The 15,988-nt window shown below is 40.0% G+C and overlaps 1 protein-coding gene across 3 annotated transcripts in view; it reads right to left on the bottom strand.

Annotated features, from left to right (window-relative positions):
• SOS2 (SOS Ras/Rho guanine nucleotide exchange factor 2) overlaps positions 1-15,988 on the bottom strand; it is a 101,959-nt gene that overhangs the window by 47,411 nt on the left and 38,560 nt on the right. For 2 of the 3 annotated variants that reach the window (XM_040969661.1, XM_040969663.1), the window contains exons 7-11: positions 12,047-12,157; positions 7,901-7,999; positions 2,064-2,191; positions 948-1,603; positions 490-571 (exon numbers count right to left, since the gene is read on the bottom strand). In XM_040969661.1, coding sequence (XP_040825595.1) covers positions 490-571; positions 948-1,603; positions 2,064-2,191; positions 7,901-7,999; positions 12,047-12,157 — 1,076 coding nt within the window. The remainder of the gene's footprint in view (positions 1-489; positions 572-947; positions 1,604-2,063; positions 2,192-7,900; positions 8,000-12,046; positions 12,158-15,988) is intronic. The other variant, XM_040969662.1, reaches the window with a different exon arrangement.

The raw sequence follows: 15,988 nt of genomic DNA, 5'->3' as shown, positions 1-15,988 counted from the left end.
CTCTGCCTGTGATGTCAAAAATCTGTGTGGACACCAGTTCAAGTCCTGGCTGCTCTGCTTCCAATCCAGCTCCCTGCTACTGGGTCTGCAAAAACATCAGAGAATGGCCCAAGTGTTTGGGCGACTGCCACCCATGTGGAAAGCCCAAATGTAGTTCCATGCTCCTGGTTTCAGCTTAGCCCGGACCTGGTTTTGGTGGCCATTTTGGGGGTGAGCCAACAGATGTCTTTCAAGCAAATGCATTTTTTAAAAACTAAAGATAGGTTATTTGTTAAGTCATTTTTGACTTGCTCTTTAAGGAGGTTTTGTTTTCGGGCCCGGCATGCGGGCCTATAGTTGCTACAGTCCTCGCCTTTAACGCGCCAGGATCACATATGGGCACCAGTTCTAATCCCAGCGGCCCTGCTTCCCATGCAGCTCCATGCTTGTGGCCTGGGCAGGCAGTTGAAGACAAGACACTCATGTAAGTGAAATATGTATTTTTCTTACCGTTCAATCAGTAAGCTCAGCAATTCCTGTGGTTTGCAAAATGAACGATACGTAGTAAGAAAAGTGCGAACAAAATTGGGATCTGAAAAAGTACAGAGTAAAACAGGTTTCATGTTCAACTTACTCAGCTTCATTAATTCAAAGCATGATTGTAATCTGGGTTTTTCTATTGTGCTTTGGCTCATCTTATTATGGCATTTCCTGGCAATCATAATTCTTGATATATGAGAGTTATTGTCAAATTCTCATTCAAAATACACAGATATCTGTATTTTGTGAATATTTAATAATGAAGTTAATAAAACTACATTTTAGAGACATTTCTTTCAGCTTTGCAATACTTTTTTATTTTAGAAGCAATCCCCTCTTTTTCCCCAAGCTTCACAAATATTTGTATTTCCTTAAAATGCTTTTTGGTTCCAAACTCTATGTAAGCACTTATAGTGAGTTTCACATACCTGCATACATATGATATGTTAACCTTTCAATTAACTTCACTACAGTTCCTCCTTTAATAATGGGGATTCCACTTCTGCTTTGCAAGTTGTCTTCAAAAACAATGTTTTCCTCAGAGTCTTTTACTACAAAACGATACACATCTGGACTTGGTAATCTCAGTGGCTGCTCATTCTCCTCTTTCAGTAATACAGAATCCAGCATTCGATCTAGAGTACTACGATAATGAAGAGAAATAAGGGCAGCCATCCAATTATTTTTCTCTTCAGCTGACTTTGCAGCAAATGTTATGCTGTTTTCATCTTTGGATACCAATTCAAAAGCATGCTTGCATTCACAAGTATCTTCTTTATCACAGATCTGTATTTTTCTCATGACAAATTTTTCTTTTAATCTGTATTCCGCACTGCTGTAGCCTGGAAGACGGGTCTGGCCATGATTAGTTTTACAGCTGATCATTAAGCCGTCAAAGAGAAAAATATGCCGTTCATGCTTTGCACCAATTCTTGTCAATGGTCCTTCCATAATAAATTCATTACAGCACTGTCCAATATCTTTGCCTTCCCATCCATCTATGTTTTTCTGAATTTCATTCATTTTTTTGATAGCCAGGTGCTTACTTCTTAACTGACGATTATAAAATGGACAAACGGGATCCCTAAAAGAATAGATCAATATAAATTTCACTTATTCAACCACTATGCAATGCTAATAGCTTCAAATGTGAACTTCCACTAATGAAGTGACACAAAATGTAATTAATCAAACCAAATATCAGGTTTTATACATAGCATTTACTCACTTTTAATTTTTCCACAAAATGATACATGCCTTAATTTCAATATTGTGAAAGAGAAGTATTACGTGTTCTACATTTTATTCCAAATATCATACAGAATATTTCAAAGAATCCTAAAAACCTTGTATAATTGGTACAAAAATTTAACTTACTTTTTAAACTTACTGAGCATATGTATCAACAGTATGACAATATAAAAATTAAAAGAATCAAAGAAAAATGTGAAGAAAAGTGTAACTTTGAAGAATACAATAATTTTAATTCCTTAAAAAACAGGCATCATAATATGTAGAGGCATTCATATTTTCTAAAGAATTACCCAGGTCGACGTCTAGGTGAATACTGCTTGTAAATTCGGTCCATACTACCTTGGAGATTCATGAGAGCAGTAATAGCTTGATTCAAACACTCTCTGTCTTCGTGCTCTTCACTACATGCTTTCAATTGCTAAGAAAAAACAGAGAGAAAAATTAAGACTACACCAGACCATCATCTGCCCTCTTTCAGGCACATTAGCAGGAAGCTCAACAGGAAGTGGAGGCAGGAGTTGATCTCACGCACTTCAGTGTGGAAATGCAGGCATACCAAGAGGCGGCTTAATCTGCAGAGTCACAACACGTCATCTGGCATTTAATTTCTTTAGAGTACATAATCACTGATGCAACTGTATGATTATATGGTACACACATTTCAAACTTTAAAAAACATGCCAAGCAGTTTTCCAAAGTAGATTGTGCAGTTCATACTGCTATAGAATAAGAGTTCTATGTAAAATATATGAGTTCATGTTGTTCTTTTTTTTTTAATAAAGATTTATTTATTTTTATTGGAAAGGCAGATATACAGAGAGGAGGAGTAGAGAGGAAGATGTTCCACCCCAAGTGAGCACAACAGCCAGCACTGTACTGATCCGGAGCCAGGAGCCAGGAACGTCCTCCAGGTCTCCCACACGGGTGCAGAGTCCCAAAGCATTGGGCCGTCCTCGACTGCTTTCCCAGGCCACAAGCAGGGAGCTGGATGGGAAGTGGAGCTGCCGGGATCAGAACCAGCACCCATATGGGATCCCGGCGCATTCAAGGCGAGGACTTTAGCTGCTAGGCCATGCCGCCGGGCCCTCATGTTGTTCTTAGCATACATTTTAAGACTTTTAAATTCCTGTCCTCCGGTATGTAATGCCATCTGCTGTAATTTTTTTTTATAAAGATTTATTTATTTATTTGAAAGTCAGACTTACAGAGAAAGAGACAGACAGAAAGGAAGATAGAGAGACATACTGGGTAAGCCGGTTAAAATAGCCAGTGTTGGCCAGGCTGAAGCCAGAAGCCAAGAGTTTCTTCAAGACCTTCCACATGGGTAGCAGGGGCCGAAGCACCTGGGCCATCTTCTCAGGCCATTAGCAGGGAGACAGAACTGGAAACAGAGCAGCCAGGGCACAAACTGGTACCCATACCCATATCAGATGCCTGAGTCACAGGTGGTAGTTTCTCGTGTTATGTCACACCAGCTTACATTCTGTAGTTATAACTTGCATATAACTCATTATTAATTATGTATATAACATCTTTGTGGAATTACTTAAGTTTTTTGGCATCTTAAATATCTTTTCTCCTATGGTCATTCTTTTTTTTTTTAAGGATATATTTATTTTTCTTGTAAAGTCAGATTAACAGAGAGAAGGAGATGCAGAGAGGAAGCTCTTCTGTCTACTGGTTAAGTCCCTCAAATGGCTGCAACGACAAGAGCTCAGCTGATCCAAAGCCAGAAGCCAGGAGCTTCTTTTGGGTCTCCCACGTGGGTGCTGGGTCCCAAAGGTTTGAGCCATCCTCTAATATTTTCCTAGGCCACAAGCAGGAAGCTGGATGGGAAGTAGAGCACCCAGAACACAAATTGTGCCCATATGGGATCCTGGAGCATTTAAGGTGAGAATTTAGCCACTGAGCCATCATGCCAGGTGTGTCTATGGTGACTCTTCTCTTTCATTTTTATTTCTTCTTCTGTTGCTGCCAGTGAATTAAAACTGAGGATACTATAGATTTGACACAAGAGTTATGGTTTCTTTGTTCACGTAAGTAGTTTCTCTTTTTTTATTCGTTCTCTGAATACTCAAAGCACTGATAATTATTATCAAGAGAATCTGCTGCCCTTGGATGAGCATCAGAATTTACTAATGATTGTTTGTATTTTTAGTTTAAGCTCTTCATGTCTTTTCCCTTGAGCTTTAAGAGTAAACATGTGAAAGTTGGAGTATTTTTATGTGTAGAATTTTTTGAAAAAAATTATTTTACTTGAGATTTAGAGTTAGAGAGACAGAGAGAGGAGAGAGAAATGTTCCATCCACTGACTTACTTCCTATATGGCTGCAACAGCCAAAATTGAACTGATCTGAAGCTAGGAGCTTCTTCTAGTCTCTCACATGCACACAGGTCACTTTTCTCCTTGTAGTGAAACACTTGCCTACAGCAGCCAATAGTTGGCAGGCACTCTGGGTGAGGTTATTGCCAAATCTGTGTTATCTATACCAGTGTGCCAGCATGACTTTTTTTTTTTAACTGGCTGATAAGGCCACTGCACTTGCAGGTAAATAAGGGGGATGAAACTGGGTGGCTTGAAGGAGGGAAACTGAAGGAACTTTCTGGGTCAGAATAATATACCTCCCCATGTAGGAGACCTAAGCGGGGCTAACTAGTACAGACAACAGCCCACCAGCATACACGAAAGCTAGGGTTAGGGGGCCTGTCTGGCAGGGCTAGACCATAGTACCTGCTAGTGAATGTCAGGGCATAGGTGGGCAACATCATGCTGGGCCACGACAACAACCAGTATATAAGAGAACTGGATTTCTGGGCAGATTCTGTGGGTGATTTGAGGGCTCACCTTTGTGGAACTGCAAAACCCACTGGTTTGCTTAAGAATTAGGGATGTTGAAGGAACAAACTAGGCATGACCACAAACTAACTGATGCTCATGGGAACTGGAGTTGGGACAAGGCTAGGCTGGTCCAGCCTGCAGCAGCTGCAGCTGCACTCAAGAATTGGTTATGGGGCAGGGCAGGCACCAACATCCACCAGCACACACAAAGGCCAAGATGAGAAGGTAGACTATGCCAGGTAGGGGTCTAGCACCCAAGAGATCTGGATCTGAGAGTAGGCCTGGTGGAAGAACTTGGGGAACTCTGCTGGTGGGCTGTCACTTAACGCTAGTGAGCACATAAGTCAAGGCTCGGTGCGGGCTGGGCCAGGCAAGGCAAGGTTGCTATACTTATCAGATGTGTGGGATAGCTTGGAGGGTGGACCGGACAAGGCCAGGCCAAACCACAGCACACTGGCATGCACAGGAGCCAGGATGGGGTGTGGACTATGCCAGGCTGGGCTATCATACCTTCTGTTTTGCATGAAAGTCAGTGTTGGGGGAAGGCTGCACCTGCTGATCCACATGACAGTCGAGTCTAGGGGCAAGCCATGCAGGCTTGGCTGTAGCACCCACTGAGAGAGCCAGAATGAGTATGGCCTGGTTTGGCAAGGCCCTAACATCTGCCAACGAATGTTGGAACTGGAGCTGAGTTAAGTCAGGCTGAGCCAAACACCCATCAGACTGAACGAGATCTGTGACTGGGAGCATCTCAGATTGGAGAACTCCATTAAATCATAGCTCTGGCTAGTGAATGTGAGAACCAAGGCTGGAGGTAGTCGACTAGGCAGGGCTACCTGCTGACATACATGTGAGCAGGTCTGGAAGTGGGCCAGGCTAGACTAGTCTGCAACACCCATTAGCAGGTGTTAGAGTCAGGATAAGGGGCAGACCAGTTAAGGCCAGGCTACAGCACTCATCAGCAAATACTGAGGTGAGACAAGTCATGCCAGACTGGGCCACAGCACCTGCCAGCATACACAAGATCCTAAGCCATGAATGAACAAGTGCAGGGAGGTAGATGGGCCTGCAGGGGCTCCCCTGCTGGGAAATTGCTCACACTGGTGAGTGAGAGAGCTGGGACTGGGACAGACTAGGCTGGGCAGGACTGTAACAACTGTTGGCCTGCATGTGAGCTGGGATTTAAGGGGACGGCAAGGCTAGGTCAGGCCATTGCATCCACTGCTGCATGCAAGAGCCAGGATAAGTGCCAACTGTCTGGGATTTGCTCAACATCTACTTTCTTAAATATATTTATTTGAGAGAGACAGAGAAAGTGAAAGTTTCCATGTACTGGTTCACTCCCCAAATGCCCAAAACCCAGTCAACAAGGAAATGTGCAGATTCAGGCCAAATCTTTCATTTCAGATGACAGGAATCTCCCAGGGTCAGCATTGGCAGAAATCTGAAGTCAGCAGTAAGAGGATGTAATCAAACGCATGTATTTTGACATCTAAGCCACTGATCAAATGCTCACCACTTAGAGCTACTCTGTCTCTGACATAAGAACGTTGAGTATGATGCCCTGACCTATCCTAAGGTCACGGCATTTACTATAAATCAATCCTTAGATCCCAGGTATTTTTGGCCAATGTCACTAAGGCTAGTGGTTGGTCAGATAATTAAAATAAAGCAAAGAATCATTTTTTAAAAAAATTACATATACATATTTAATATGTTGTTTGGTCCCAGCTAAGAGGAAGAAAATTATAAACACACAAAAACGGTTACCTTCGTTTATGTTTTAAAAATAAGTTAAAACAAGCTAGAGGGATAGGACTCCTGGCTTCAGCCTGGCCTGGTCACGGCTGCTGTGGTCACTTGGGGAGTGAATCAGAGAAGTTTGCTCTCTCTGTTTGTGCCTCTGTGTGTGTGTGACTCTACCTTCCAAATAAATAAATAAAGCTCAAAAAAAGAGGGAGAGAGAGAGAGGTTTTGAGGTACTTGATATACAAGCGTCTCATATTTGAGGGCAAGTTCAAATTCTGGCTGTTGTTTTTCTTTTTTTTTTTTTAAGATTTATTTTTATTATTGGAAAGGCGGATATAGAGAGAGGAGAGACAGAGAGGAAGATCTTCCGTCCAATGATTCACTCCCCAAGTGAGCGCAACGGTCGATGCTATGCCGATCCGAAGCCAGGAGCCTCTTCTGGGTCTCCCGCGTGGGTGCAGGGTCCCAAAGCTTTGGGCTTTGGTCCTCGACTGCTTTCCCAGGCCACAGGCAGGGAGCTGGATGGGAAGCGGGGCTGCCGGGATTAGAACCGGCACCCATATGGGATCCCGGGCGTGCAAGGCGAGGACCTTAACCACTTGCGCCACCGTGCCGGGCCCATGGCTGTTCCATTTCTAACTCAGCTCCCTGTTAATGTGCTTAGGAAGCAACAGCTCAAGTAACTGTGTCCCACCCACGCACATGGGAGACCCAGATGGAGTTCCCAGTCTCTGGTTTTGACTCAGCCTAGCCCTGGCTTCTGTGGTCATTTGGAGAGTAAAACAGCGATGGAAGAGCTCTTTCTTTCTTTCTTCTCCAATCCCTGTCTGCTAATCTGCCTTTCAAATAGATAAATCTTTTAAAAATTAATGATAGAGACTTAGAACAATGTTATTAATTAGCTATTAATTAGTTATATAAAACATGAGTTAAAAAGACTGGTACTATTTGTCTCTAGACATTAACTTAAAAACTGTTCTCTTAGGTTAGTATTTTGAGATCCTACACTAAGAAATCACAGATAGGGGCTGGCATGGTGGCATTACAGGCTAATCCTCTACCTGTAGAACATCCCAGCTATTTCACCTCTGCTCCAGTTCCCTGCTTATGACCTCAGAAAGCAGGACTGAAGCATGGCGCAAGTCTTGGACCCCTGCATCCATGTGGGAGATATGGAAAAAAGCTCTTGGCTCCTGGCTTGGGATCAGCTCAGCAGTTGCAGCCATTTGGAGAGTGAACCAACATATTGGAAGACCTTCTCTCTATAAAATCTGCCTTTCAAATAAAAGGAACATATTTTTTTTTTTAAAAAAAGAAAGAATTCACAGATTAAGACATATCTTTGTTCTACCACATGCAGATGATCTGAAGATATTAAAACATGCAAGATTTTCTCCAATACCTTCCCCTCAAGTTAAGAAATTTTAACATACTTTATTTTTATGAATAAAAGGTACCCAAAATACTACAACAATATCAGCAGATTTCATGCCTCAGAGAAGCAAGTACTTAGTTAGACTTAGGAAGCTTCTTCCTTACCTTTAATAATTCAAAATAATGCCAACAATGATATACTGGCACTAGCATAAGGCGTGGAAGGACATAACGAACTGCCTCCTTAAAGCCATCAGCAATGGACTGTAAAGCAAAAGGATACAAAAATATATCTATTATTAAGGATATAAAACAGCAGTACCTTAAAGAGACTGGCTTTTAAAACAGAAGATACAGACACTTGTCAAAACTACAATGGAAAACCTATAATGCACTGGCATTAACTTTGGACTAATACACATGGTTATTTGTTATATAGCTATAATAACTTTCATGGTTGTCCTTCTGGCTTTTTATCAAACATTTTGGCTTCTATATACCCTCAAGGATTTCAAAAGAGCTATTACTTTCTTGCACATTATTATCTCATCATAAAAATGCTTTTCAAGTTTAAATAGTTACAAAGGATATATTTTAGAGAATGCTCTATACTGTTATTTGACTTAAACACATTTTACCACATATAGTTTAGTTTATGAAAAATATCAATTATATAACTTAAATGACAAAGCCACTCTACACTGACAACCAGATCAGATTTGTCATAAAATCTGACTTGACTCTAAAATTCAAATTAACATATTAATATCATGGTCTCAAGGACTGGAAGCACCTGGAGAGCCTACAGCTGATCTTAAAAAAGAACATCCAGGCATGAGAACTTTGTAAGTCTTTGCTTTTCTCTACTGGAAACAGATTACCAAGTACTTAAAAGTAAGTAAATAAAAAGTTAATATTCACCCTTGTGATAACCATGTCACTTCTTGTGGGTAATCAAATATGACAAGACATACAGGCAGTTAGACCATTTCATTTTCTCTTCTTCCAGAAACTCTTGCTTTGTAATCACTGAACTACCTCCCAAGACCAATATTTTATAATGTCCTTTTTTTTAATTCAGTGAGCAAGGGAGGTACTCTGGAAATTTTTTAAACCTTGAATCAATACACACTGAGAAATTAAATATGGTCAGGGGTAATATGTAAGAGAGGTAGGAAAAAAGGATATAAACTAACACAAAAAAGTCTCAGGCAAACTGAAAGCACATTTTATTAAAGGTACGAGTGCTTTTATATACCTTGAAAAAATGTTACTGTAAGATGGGGTGCACCTCAGTTTTGAAAAGTACTATTCTACAGAATCAGTGATCTTCCAAAAGTTATAATGAATTAAAAAATCACTCATGGCCCGGCGTGGTAGCCTAGTGGCTAAATCCTCGCGTTGCATGCACCGGGATCCCATAGAGATGCTGGTTCTAATCACAGCTGTTCCACTTCCCATCTAGCTCCCTGCTTGTGACCAGGGGAAGCATTAGAGGACAGCCCAAAGCATTGGAACCCTACACCTGCACGGGAGACCTGGAGTAGGCTCCTGGCTCCTGGCTCTGGGTCAGCTTAGCTCTAGCCACTGCAGCCACGGGAGTAAACCAGTGGAGAGATCTTTCTGTATCTCCTTTGCTCTCTACATATGACTTTCCAATTAAAAAAAATTAATTTTAAATGTCTGCAAGGTTGATATACTGGTATTTCTACCTCTGAGACAAACACAAAAACAACATACAATGTGAAAAAGAATTTATGCTCCTTTAATCCGATCCAGCTTCTTGCTAATACAGAACCAACAGTTTCATACAACAGTTCAAGTACAGGAGAACCTGGCACACAAGGAAGTTTCTGGCTCCTGGTTTCCACTTTGCCTAACCCAGGTTGTTGCAAATACTGAGGAGTGGGTCTCTCTCTCTCTCTCTTTAGATTTATTTATTTTTTATTGGAAAGTCAAATTTACAAAAAGGTGAGACAGAGAAACAAAGATCTTAAACCCACTGGTTCACTCCCCAAATGGCCATAAGGACTAGAGTTGAGCCTATCTGGAGCCTGGAGTCTGGAGCCTGGAGTCAGGAACTTCTTCCAGATCTCCCACAACAGTGCAGGGTTCTAAGGCTGTGAGCCATACTCTACCACTTGTCCAGGCCATTAGCACAAAGCTGGATGGGAAGTGGAGTAGCCAGGACAAGAACTGGCCCCCTCATGGGATCCTGGTGCTTATAGGTGTAAGATTAGCCAGTTGAGCCATTGTACTGGCCTCTTTGTCTGTTGATATCTGTTTGTCTCTCTGCCCACCAAGTAAATGAAGAAATGTTTAAAAATCAAGAAAAAAAAGAGGCTTGAGAGAACTTGCTTGCTCCTTACACCATGTGATGCCTCAGGGAGACAGCACCATTTATGTTCCTGGTGGACAAAATATCACCAATTAATGTGCTACAGCCTTGATCTCAGACTGCCAAGTTTCCAGAACTAGGAGAAAAAACTTTTTGTTGCTTAAAGGCTAACAAATTTATGGTACAGAAGCTGAATGGATGATTACAACATTGTTAATTAACAGAGATTTTAATTACTCTGGGTTTGGACAAAGATTTATTGATTCAAAAGGTGGAATTAGAGAGAGAAAGAGAGAGAGAGATCTATCTGTTGGTTTACTCCTGAAATGTTGCCACAGCTAGGACTGGGCCAGGTTGAATCTAGGAGCCAGGAGCCAGAAGCTTGTTGTGGGTCTCCTACATAAATAGCAGGGGTACAAAGACCTGGGTCATCTTGCTGCTTTTCCCAGCACATTATCAGGGAATTGGATTAGAAGTGCAGCAGCTCCTCAAATGGGATGTTTGGATTAGAGGCAGTGGCTCAATCCATTGCACCACAACAATGGGTCCTCTGGATCTTAAATATTAAACATACATATTCAATCAAGATATACATATGTGTGTGTATAATGTACATACATATAATTTATACCATATATATGTATATATGAAAGGCAGTTAGACAAGGAGAGACAGATCTTCCATCTGTTGGTTCACTCTCCAAATTATATATGCACATATAAAACATCTTATTATTTTTAAATTTTGCTGAATATCTCTGAGACAATAGCTTAATTGGGTGCTAAACATTCAAAAACTACAGTCAAAATTTCTTATAAACAGATATGAAAAAGAAACGTATTATGAGTGCTTTTTTATTGTATAAATTTTATTTTTGACACTTTTTTACATATTTGATTAGGGTGTGAAGGGTCAAGGACTAGAGGAAAGTGGGTGTGACCATTGTTTTGACACTCTATTTTCCTTCCTATATCTGGGGGAAGGGGAGAGATAAGGGGAGAAGCCACACCCAGCCTCCCAACTATCCCAGGGACCCTGATGTGGGGCATGCTCCTCCAAGGGCACTGCTCAAGTGATTTTGATAATTCAACAGTTCTGTATTGCTGCCAATCTTGCCACTATGAGTGCTTTTAATGAGTGTGCAATGCTCTTATGAATAGGTTCTCTGATAAATGCTTAATTTATGGTTTATATGAAAATAAAAGATTTAATTTATTGGCTCCTGAGTTTGGATCAGCTTAGCTCTGGTCATTGTGGCCACTTGGGAAGAGAACTAGAGGACAAAAGATCTTTCTCTCTTCTTCTCTGTAAGTCTGCCTTTCTAATATAAATAAATAAAATAAAGATCTGCCCAAATTCATCTGTTGAGGTAAAAGAGCCAGTCTAAACACGGAAATTTCTACTGCTGACAGGCAGCCAATCATCACCTATGACAACATGATCTTTGTTTTAAGGATTGAGAGAATAAAAATACAGTTTTGTCTGTCTCTACTTTTATTTTATCTAACAGTATTACTGAGCCAACTAATGTGCATGATTATTTGCATACCTCCCCTCAATACAGGTCTATCTCCTCTACTCTGGAGATCTGACAGAGAAATCAGTATGACTATACATAAGGCTTTTCTCAATGCTTTATGCTTTTTCCACATTTTTCTGAAAGGAATTTGATACTAAAAATAGCTCTGCTTATTCATTTCTATATCCCAGATCCAGAAGGTACTAGATTCCCCCACTCAGCATTTCCTATGTACTAAAAAAATTCTTGCATTAAGACCAAAGTAAAAGAATGTAAGATAGAAAAAAGAAGATATCCAAAGATGGGCTGAAAATGAACAGGATTAGAAAAACTGAAGGAATATCTTCCAAATGCTTTATAAAAGGACTTTGGAACTATAAACTTTTGAAGTTTAAACTTACAAAATATTTATTTATTTATTTTAAGATAAAAATCATGTTCAGTTTAGGTTTACCTGAAAGTGTAGAGCAACGCCAGGTCTGGCCATCAACTTATTGAAATGCTCATTAAACTCTGGTGAGAGAATGTCCTGTGATAACGTTTCATAAGGATCAAATGCTTGCTCCTAGTTTTTTTTTTAAAAAAAGAAAGCATGTTAGGGTAAAAGAACACCTTCTCTACTAATATGGTACAAACTTTTAATGACAAATTTTCACTCATATCCTCAACCAGGGTTTATCACTTATTGTTCTCTACTTTCTGGAGAGACAAACAATAATTATGACTGAGCCTGGAAAAGTTTTAGAAATCTAAGTAGCGATGCTGAACAACAACTGACAAAGACTACAATTACTAAATTTGATATAGGTGACCCTATGTCACATGTATCAAACTATTAAAATGCTTACAAACATTTATCCTAAATAAGAGAGAGGTGTATTCATTAGTAAAAGAAGGTTGGAATTTGAAATTCAGCTGGGCTTAAGGAGGTGGAAATGAGTTTATACTTATAAAACTTTTAAAAATATATATATTTATTTTACTTGAAAATCAGAGTTACAGAGAGATCTTCATCTGCTGAGTCACTACCCAAATGGTTACAAGAGCCAAAGTTAGGCTGGTGTGAGGCTGGGAACCAGGAGCTTCTGGTCATCCAGGGGTGCCACAGTCCAAAGTCTTGGGCCACCCTTCATTGCTTTTCCATGCTATTAACAGGCAGCTGGATCAGCAGGGGAGCAGTCAGGACTCTAACCAGTGTCCAGTCCATATGGGATGCCAGTGCCACAGGAGTTAGCTTACTATACTACTACATCAGCCCTAGGATACTTTCAAGGAAAGCAAAAATGATACTTTTTAAATCCATTCAATGGTCTGCAAAATTTGAAAAAGAAAGCAGAACAAAGCAAAGCAAATTTGCTCTAAAAAAAAGATAATTTACTGTAGATGTCACTGCCACGGTGTAAATATAGGTGCTGCCTGCATTTCGTACGGGCATCAGTTCAAGTCCCTGTTGCTCCACTTCTGATTCAGCTCTCTGATAACGTGTCTGGGAATGCAACGGAGGATGGCCTAACTGCTTGGGCCCTTGCACCCATATGAGAGATCCAGAAGAAGCTCCTGGCTCCCAGCTTCAGCCCAGGAGAGTAAACCTGCAGAAAGGAGACAGATCTTTCTCTTTGTGTAACTCTTTCAAATAATTAAACTTTAAAGAGAGAAAGATAGAGAATAAGCTGTAAATAACAAAGCACACATTGCCCATGGTTTGTCTAATGGTTGCTTAAATTACTAATATTTTTAAAAATCAATTACTCCAATGTTTAGTTAGACCTAGAGTTTTGCTTCATTTTTCATTTTAAAAATGCAAAAGTATTAAGTTTCTCCAGAAAATAAACAAGCATTAGCAAGAACTCAGAAATATGAATGCCTGTTCACTGCCAGAGGAGATGCAAAATGACAGTTCCTCAAAAAATAAACCACAAAGTTACCAAATGACCCAGCAATTCCACTCCTAAGGATACACTGCAAAGAACTGGAAACACTGTAGCATTTTTAACAACAGCTAAAAGGTGAAAGTAATCCAAAGAGCCATTAACCAATGAATGGATAAAGTAAAGTAAGCTATATAGATGCAATTAAGTAATATTTTGCTAAGAAAAAGTTCTGGTACATGCTGGATGAATCTTGCAAAGATTATGCTAAGTGAAATAAAGCAAGACATAAAAATAAATATTATGCACTTATATGAGGCACCTAAATTGGGAAATTTGACAAAGGCAGAAATTTATCTTCAAAATGACAAAGGGGTAAAGGGAGGGAGAAATAGGGATTTATTGTTCACTGGTTTGTTTCCATCTGGAGATGACAAAAATGTTTTGGAAACAGCGGTGGTTGTATAATACTGTACATTCAATCAATACCAACAATCAGATACTTAAAGTGGTGAAAACAGCAAATTTCATGTTTATATTTATGTATATGTAAAGCAAAATGAAAATAATACAGTAATGTAGAATCATTATATCTTTAACAATAAGCAAGCAAGTTTATCACAAAGTAATATACATAAAAATTTCCTAGGAACCAAGGCTGAATATTTTTATAATATCAGTTTGTCTAACAACATAGGATAATCAGTTTGTGTTAGAGACTATAAAATTATAAAATATTAAAAACAACAACAACAAAAAGCTGGGAATAGTGCCATGGTATAGCAAGCTAAGCCTCCACATGTGGCACCAGCATCTCATGTGGGCACTGGTTCGAATCTCAGCTACTCTATTTATGATCCAGCTTCCTCCTAAAGGATAGAGAAAGTAGGGGAAGCGGGCAAAGTTCTTGGGTCCCTGCACTCATACGGGAAGACCGTAAGGAGGCTCCTGGCTTCAGATCAGCCCAGTTCTGACCATTGTCAGCACTGAGGAGTGAACGAGCAGATGAAAGATCTGTCTCTCCTTCTCACTAACACTGCCTTTCAAATAAAAAGAAGTAAATCTAAAAAAAAAAAAAATCTAAACCTAAATTAAAAAATGATTGAAATGTAAGTTTTTTCCATTTAGATTGGTAAAAATGAGTAAGATAATACTCAAAATTAATGTGGGGAGAATGGGAGGATGTGTATGAGAGTACTTTAGGCATTCTCAAGAAAAAAGAACCCAAAGGTAAGCTTATCTGGCATAAATTACACAGTTCTCTAATGCTTTTATTAACTTTTATTTTGACTTTTACTTTGAGAATTCCCATATGTATGAATTGCAAAATTCTTTCCAACAAAATAAATGTATCTTTAAATTATATTTTCCACAAACTTCTTCACCAATGAAATTTAACTGGAATAAACTTGGAAAAACATTTCAAAGTTCTAAAAATGTACTTAGTTGTTTAACATTATAGTTCCACTTCCAGCAGGAAAAAAATCATATCCCCCCACAAAGAAGGTATATAGTAATTGTTTATTGTACAGCTACTTTTAGTAACAAGAAAAAAAGGAGAAGCCAACAAACTAAGAAAAACTATATTAAAATGTTTTGTCTTCGTGCTGACATGGTGGTATAAAAAGCTAATCTAGGGCCCACCGCAGTAGTCTAGCAGCTAAAGTCCTCGCCTTAGATGCACTGAGATCTCACATGGGCACTGGTTCGTGTCCCAGCAGTTTTGCTTCCCATCCAGCTCTCTGCCTGTAGCCCGGGAAAGCAGTCGAGGACGGCCTACAGCCTTGGGACCCTGCACCCGCGTGGGAGACCCGGAAGAAGCTCCTGGCTTCAGATCAGCTGAGCTCTGGCCTTTGTGGCCACTTGGAGGGTAAACAAGGGGAAGGAAGATCTTCCTCTCTCTCTCCTTCTCTCTGCATCTGATTTTACAATTAAAAGAAATAAATATTAAAAAACAAAAAAGCAAGCAAATCATCCACTTGCAAGCAATGGCTTCCTTCTTCTGATCCAGCTCCTTGTTTATGGCATGGGAAAACAGTGAAGGATTGGCCAAGGCCATTGGCCAGCACACGCACCAGGGAGATCAGGAAAAAGCTCCTGACTCTCTCTTCAGATTGGCTCAGTTTTGGCCATGGCAGCTGTTTGCAGAATGAACCAGCAGAAATAGGGTCTCTGTGTATCTCCCTCTCTCTCTGTAAATTTGATTTTCCAAGTGAGATAAATCAATCTTAAAAAGAATTAATGTTCTCCATATACCTTGGTACTTTGTTTTTTTTTTTTTTTTTAACTCTTTGGTACACTCTCTTTAAAAAAAAAAAAAAAAGATTTATTTATTTTTATTGCAAAGTCAGATATACACAGAGGAGGAGAGACAGAGAGGAAGATCATCCATCCAATGATTCACTCCCCAAGTGGCTGCAACAGCCGGTGCCATGCCAATCTGGAGCCAGGAGCCAGGAACCTCCTCCAGGTGTCCCACGCGGGTGCAGGGTCCCAAGGCTTTGGTTCATCCTCCACTGCTTTCCCAG

The sequence above is a fragment of the Ochotona curzoniae genome, unplaced genomic scaffold (assembly GCF_017591425.1).
Source record: "Ochotona curzoniae isolate NIBS_2020 unplaced genomic scaffold, NIBS_Ocur_1.0 scaffold_4701, whole genome shotgun sequence".
NCBI lineage: Eukaryota > Metazoa > Chordata > Mammalia > Lagomorpha > Ochotonidae > Ochotona > Ochotona curzoniae.
Note: the sequence above shows the minus strand (reverse complement) of the source record. Positions and strands in the feature narration are given on the sequence as shown.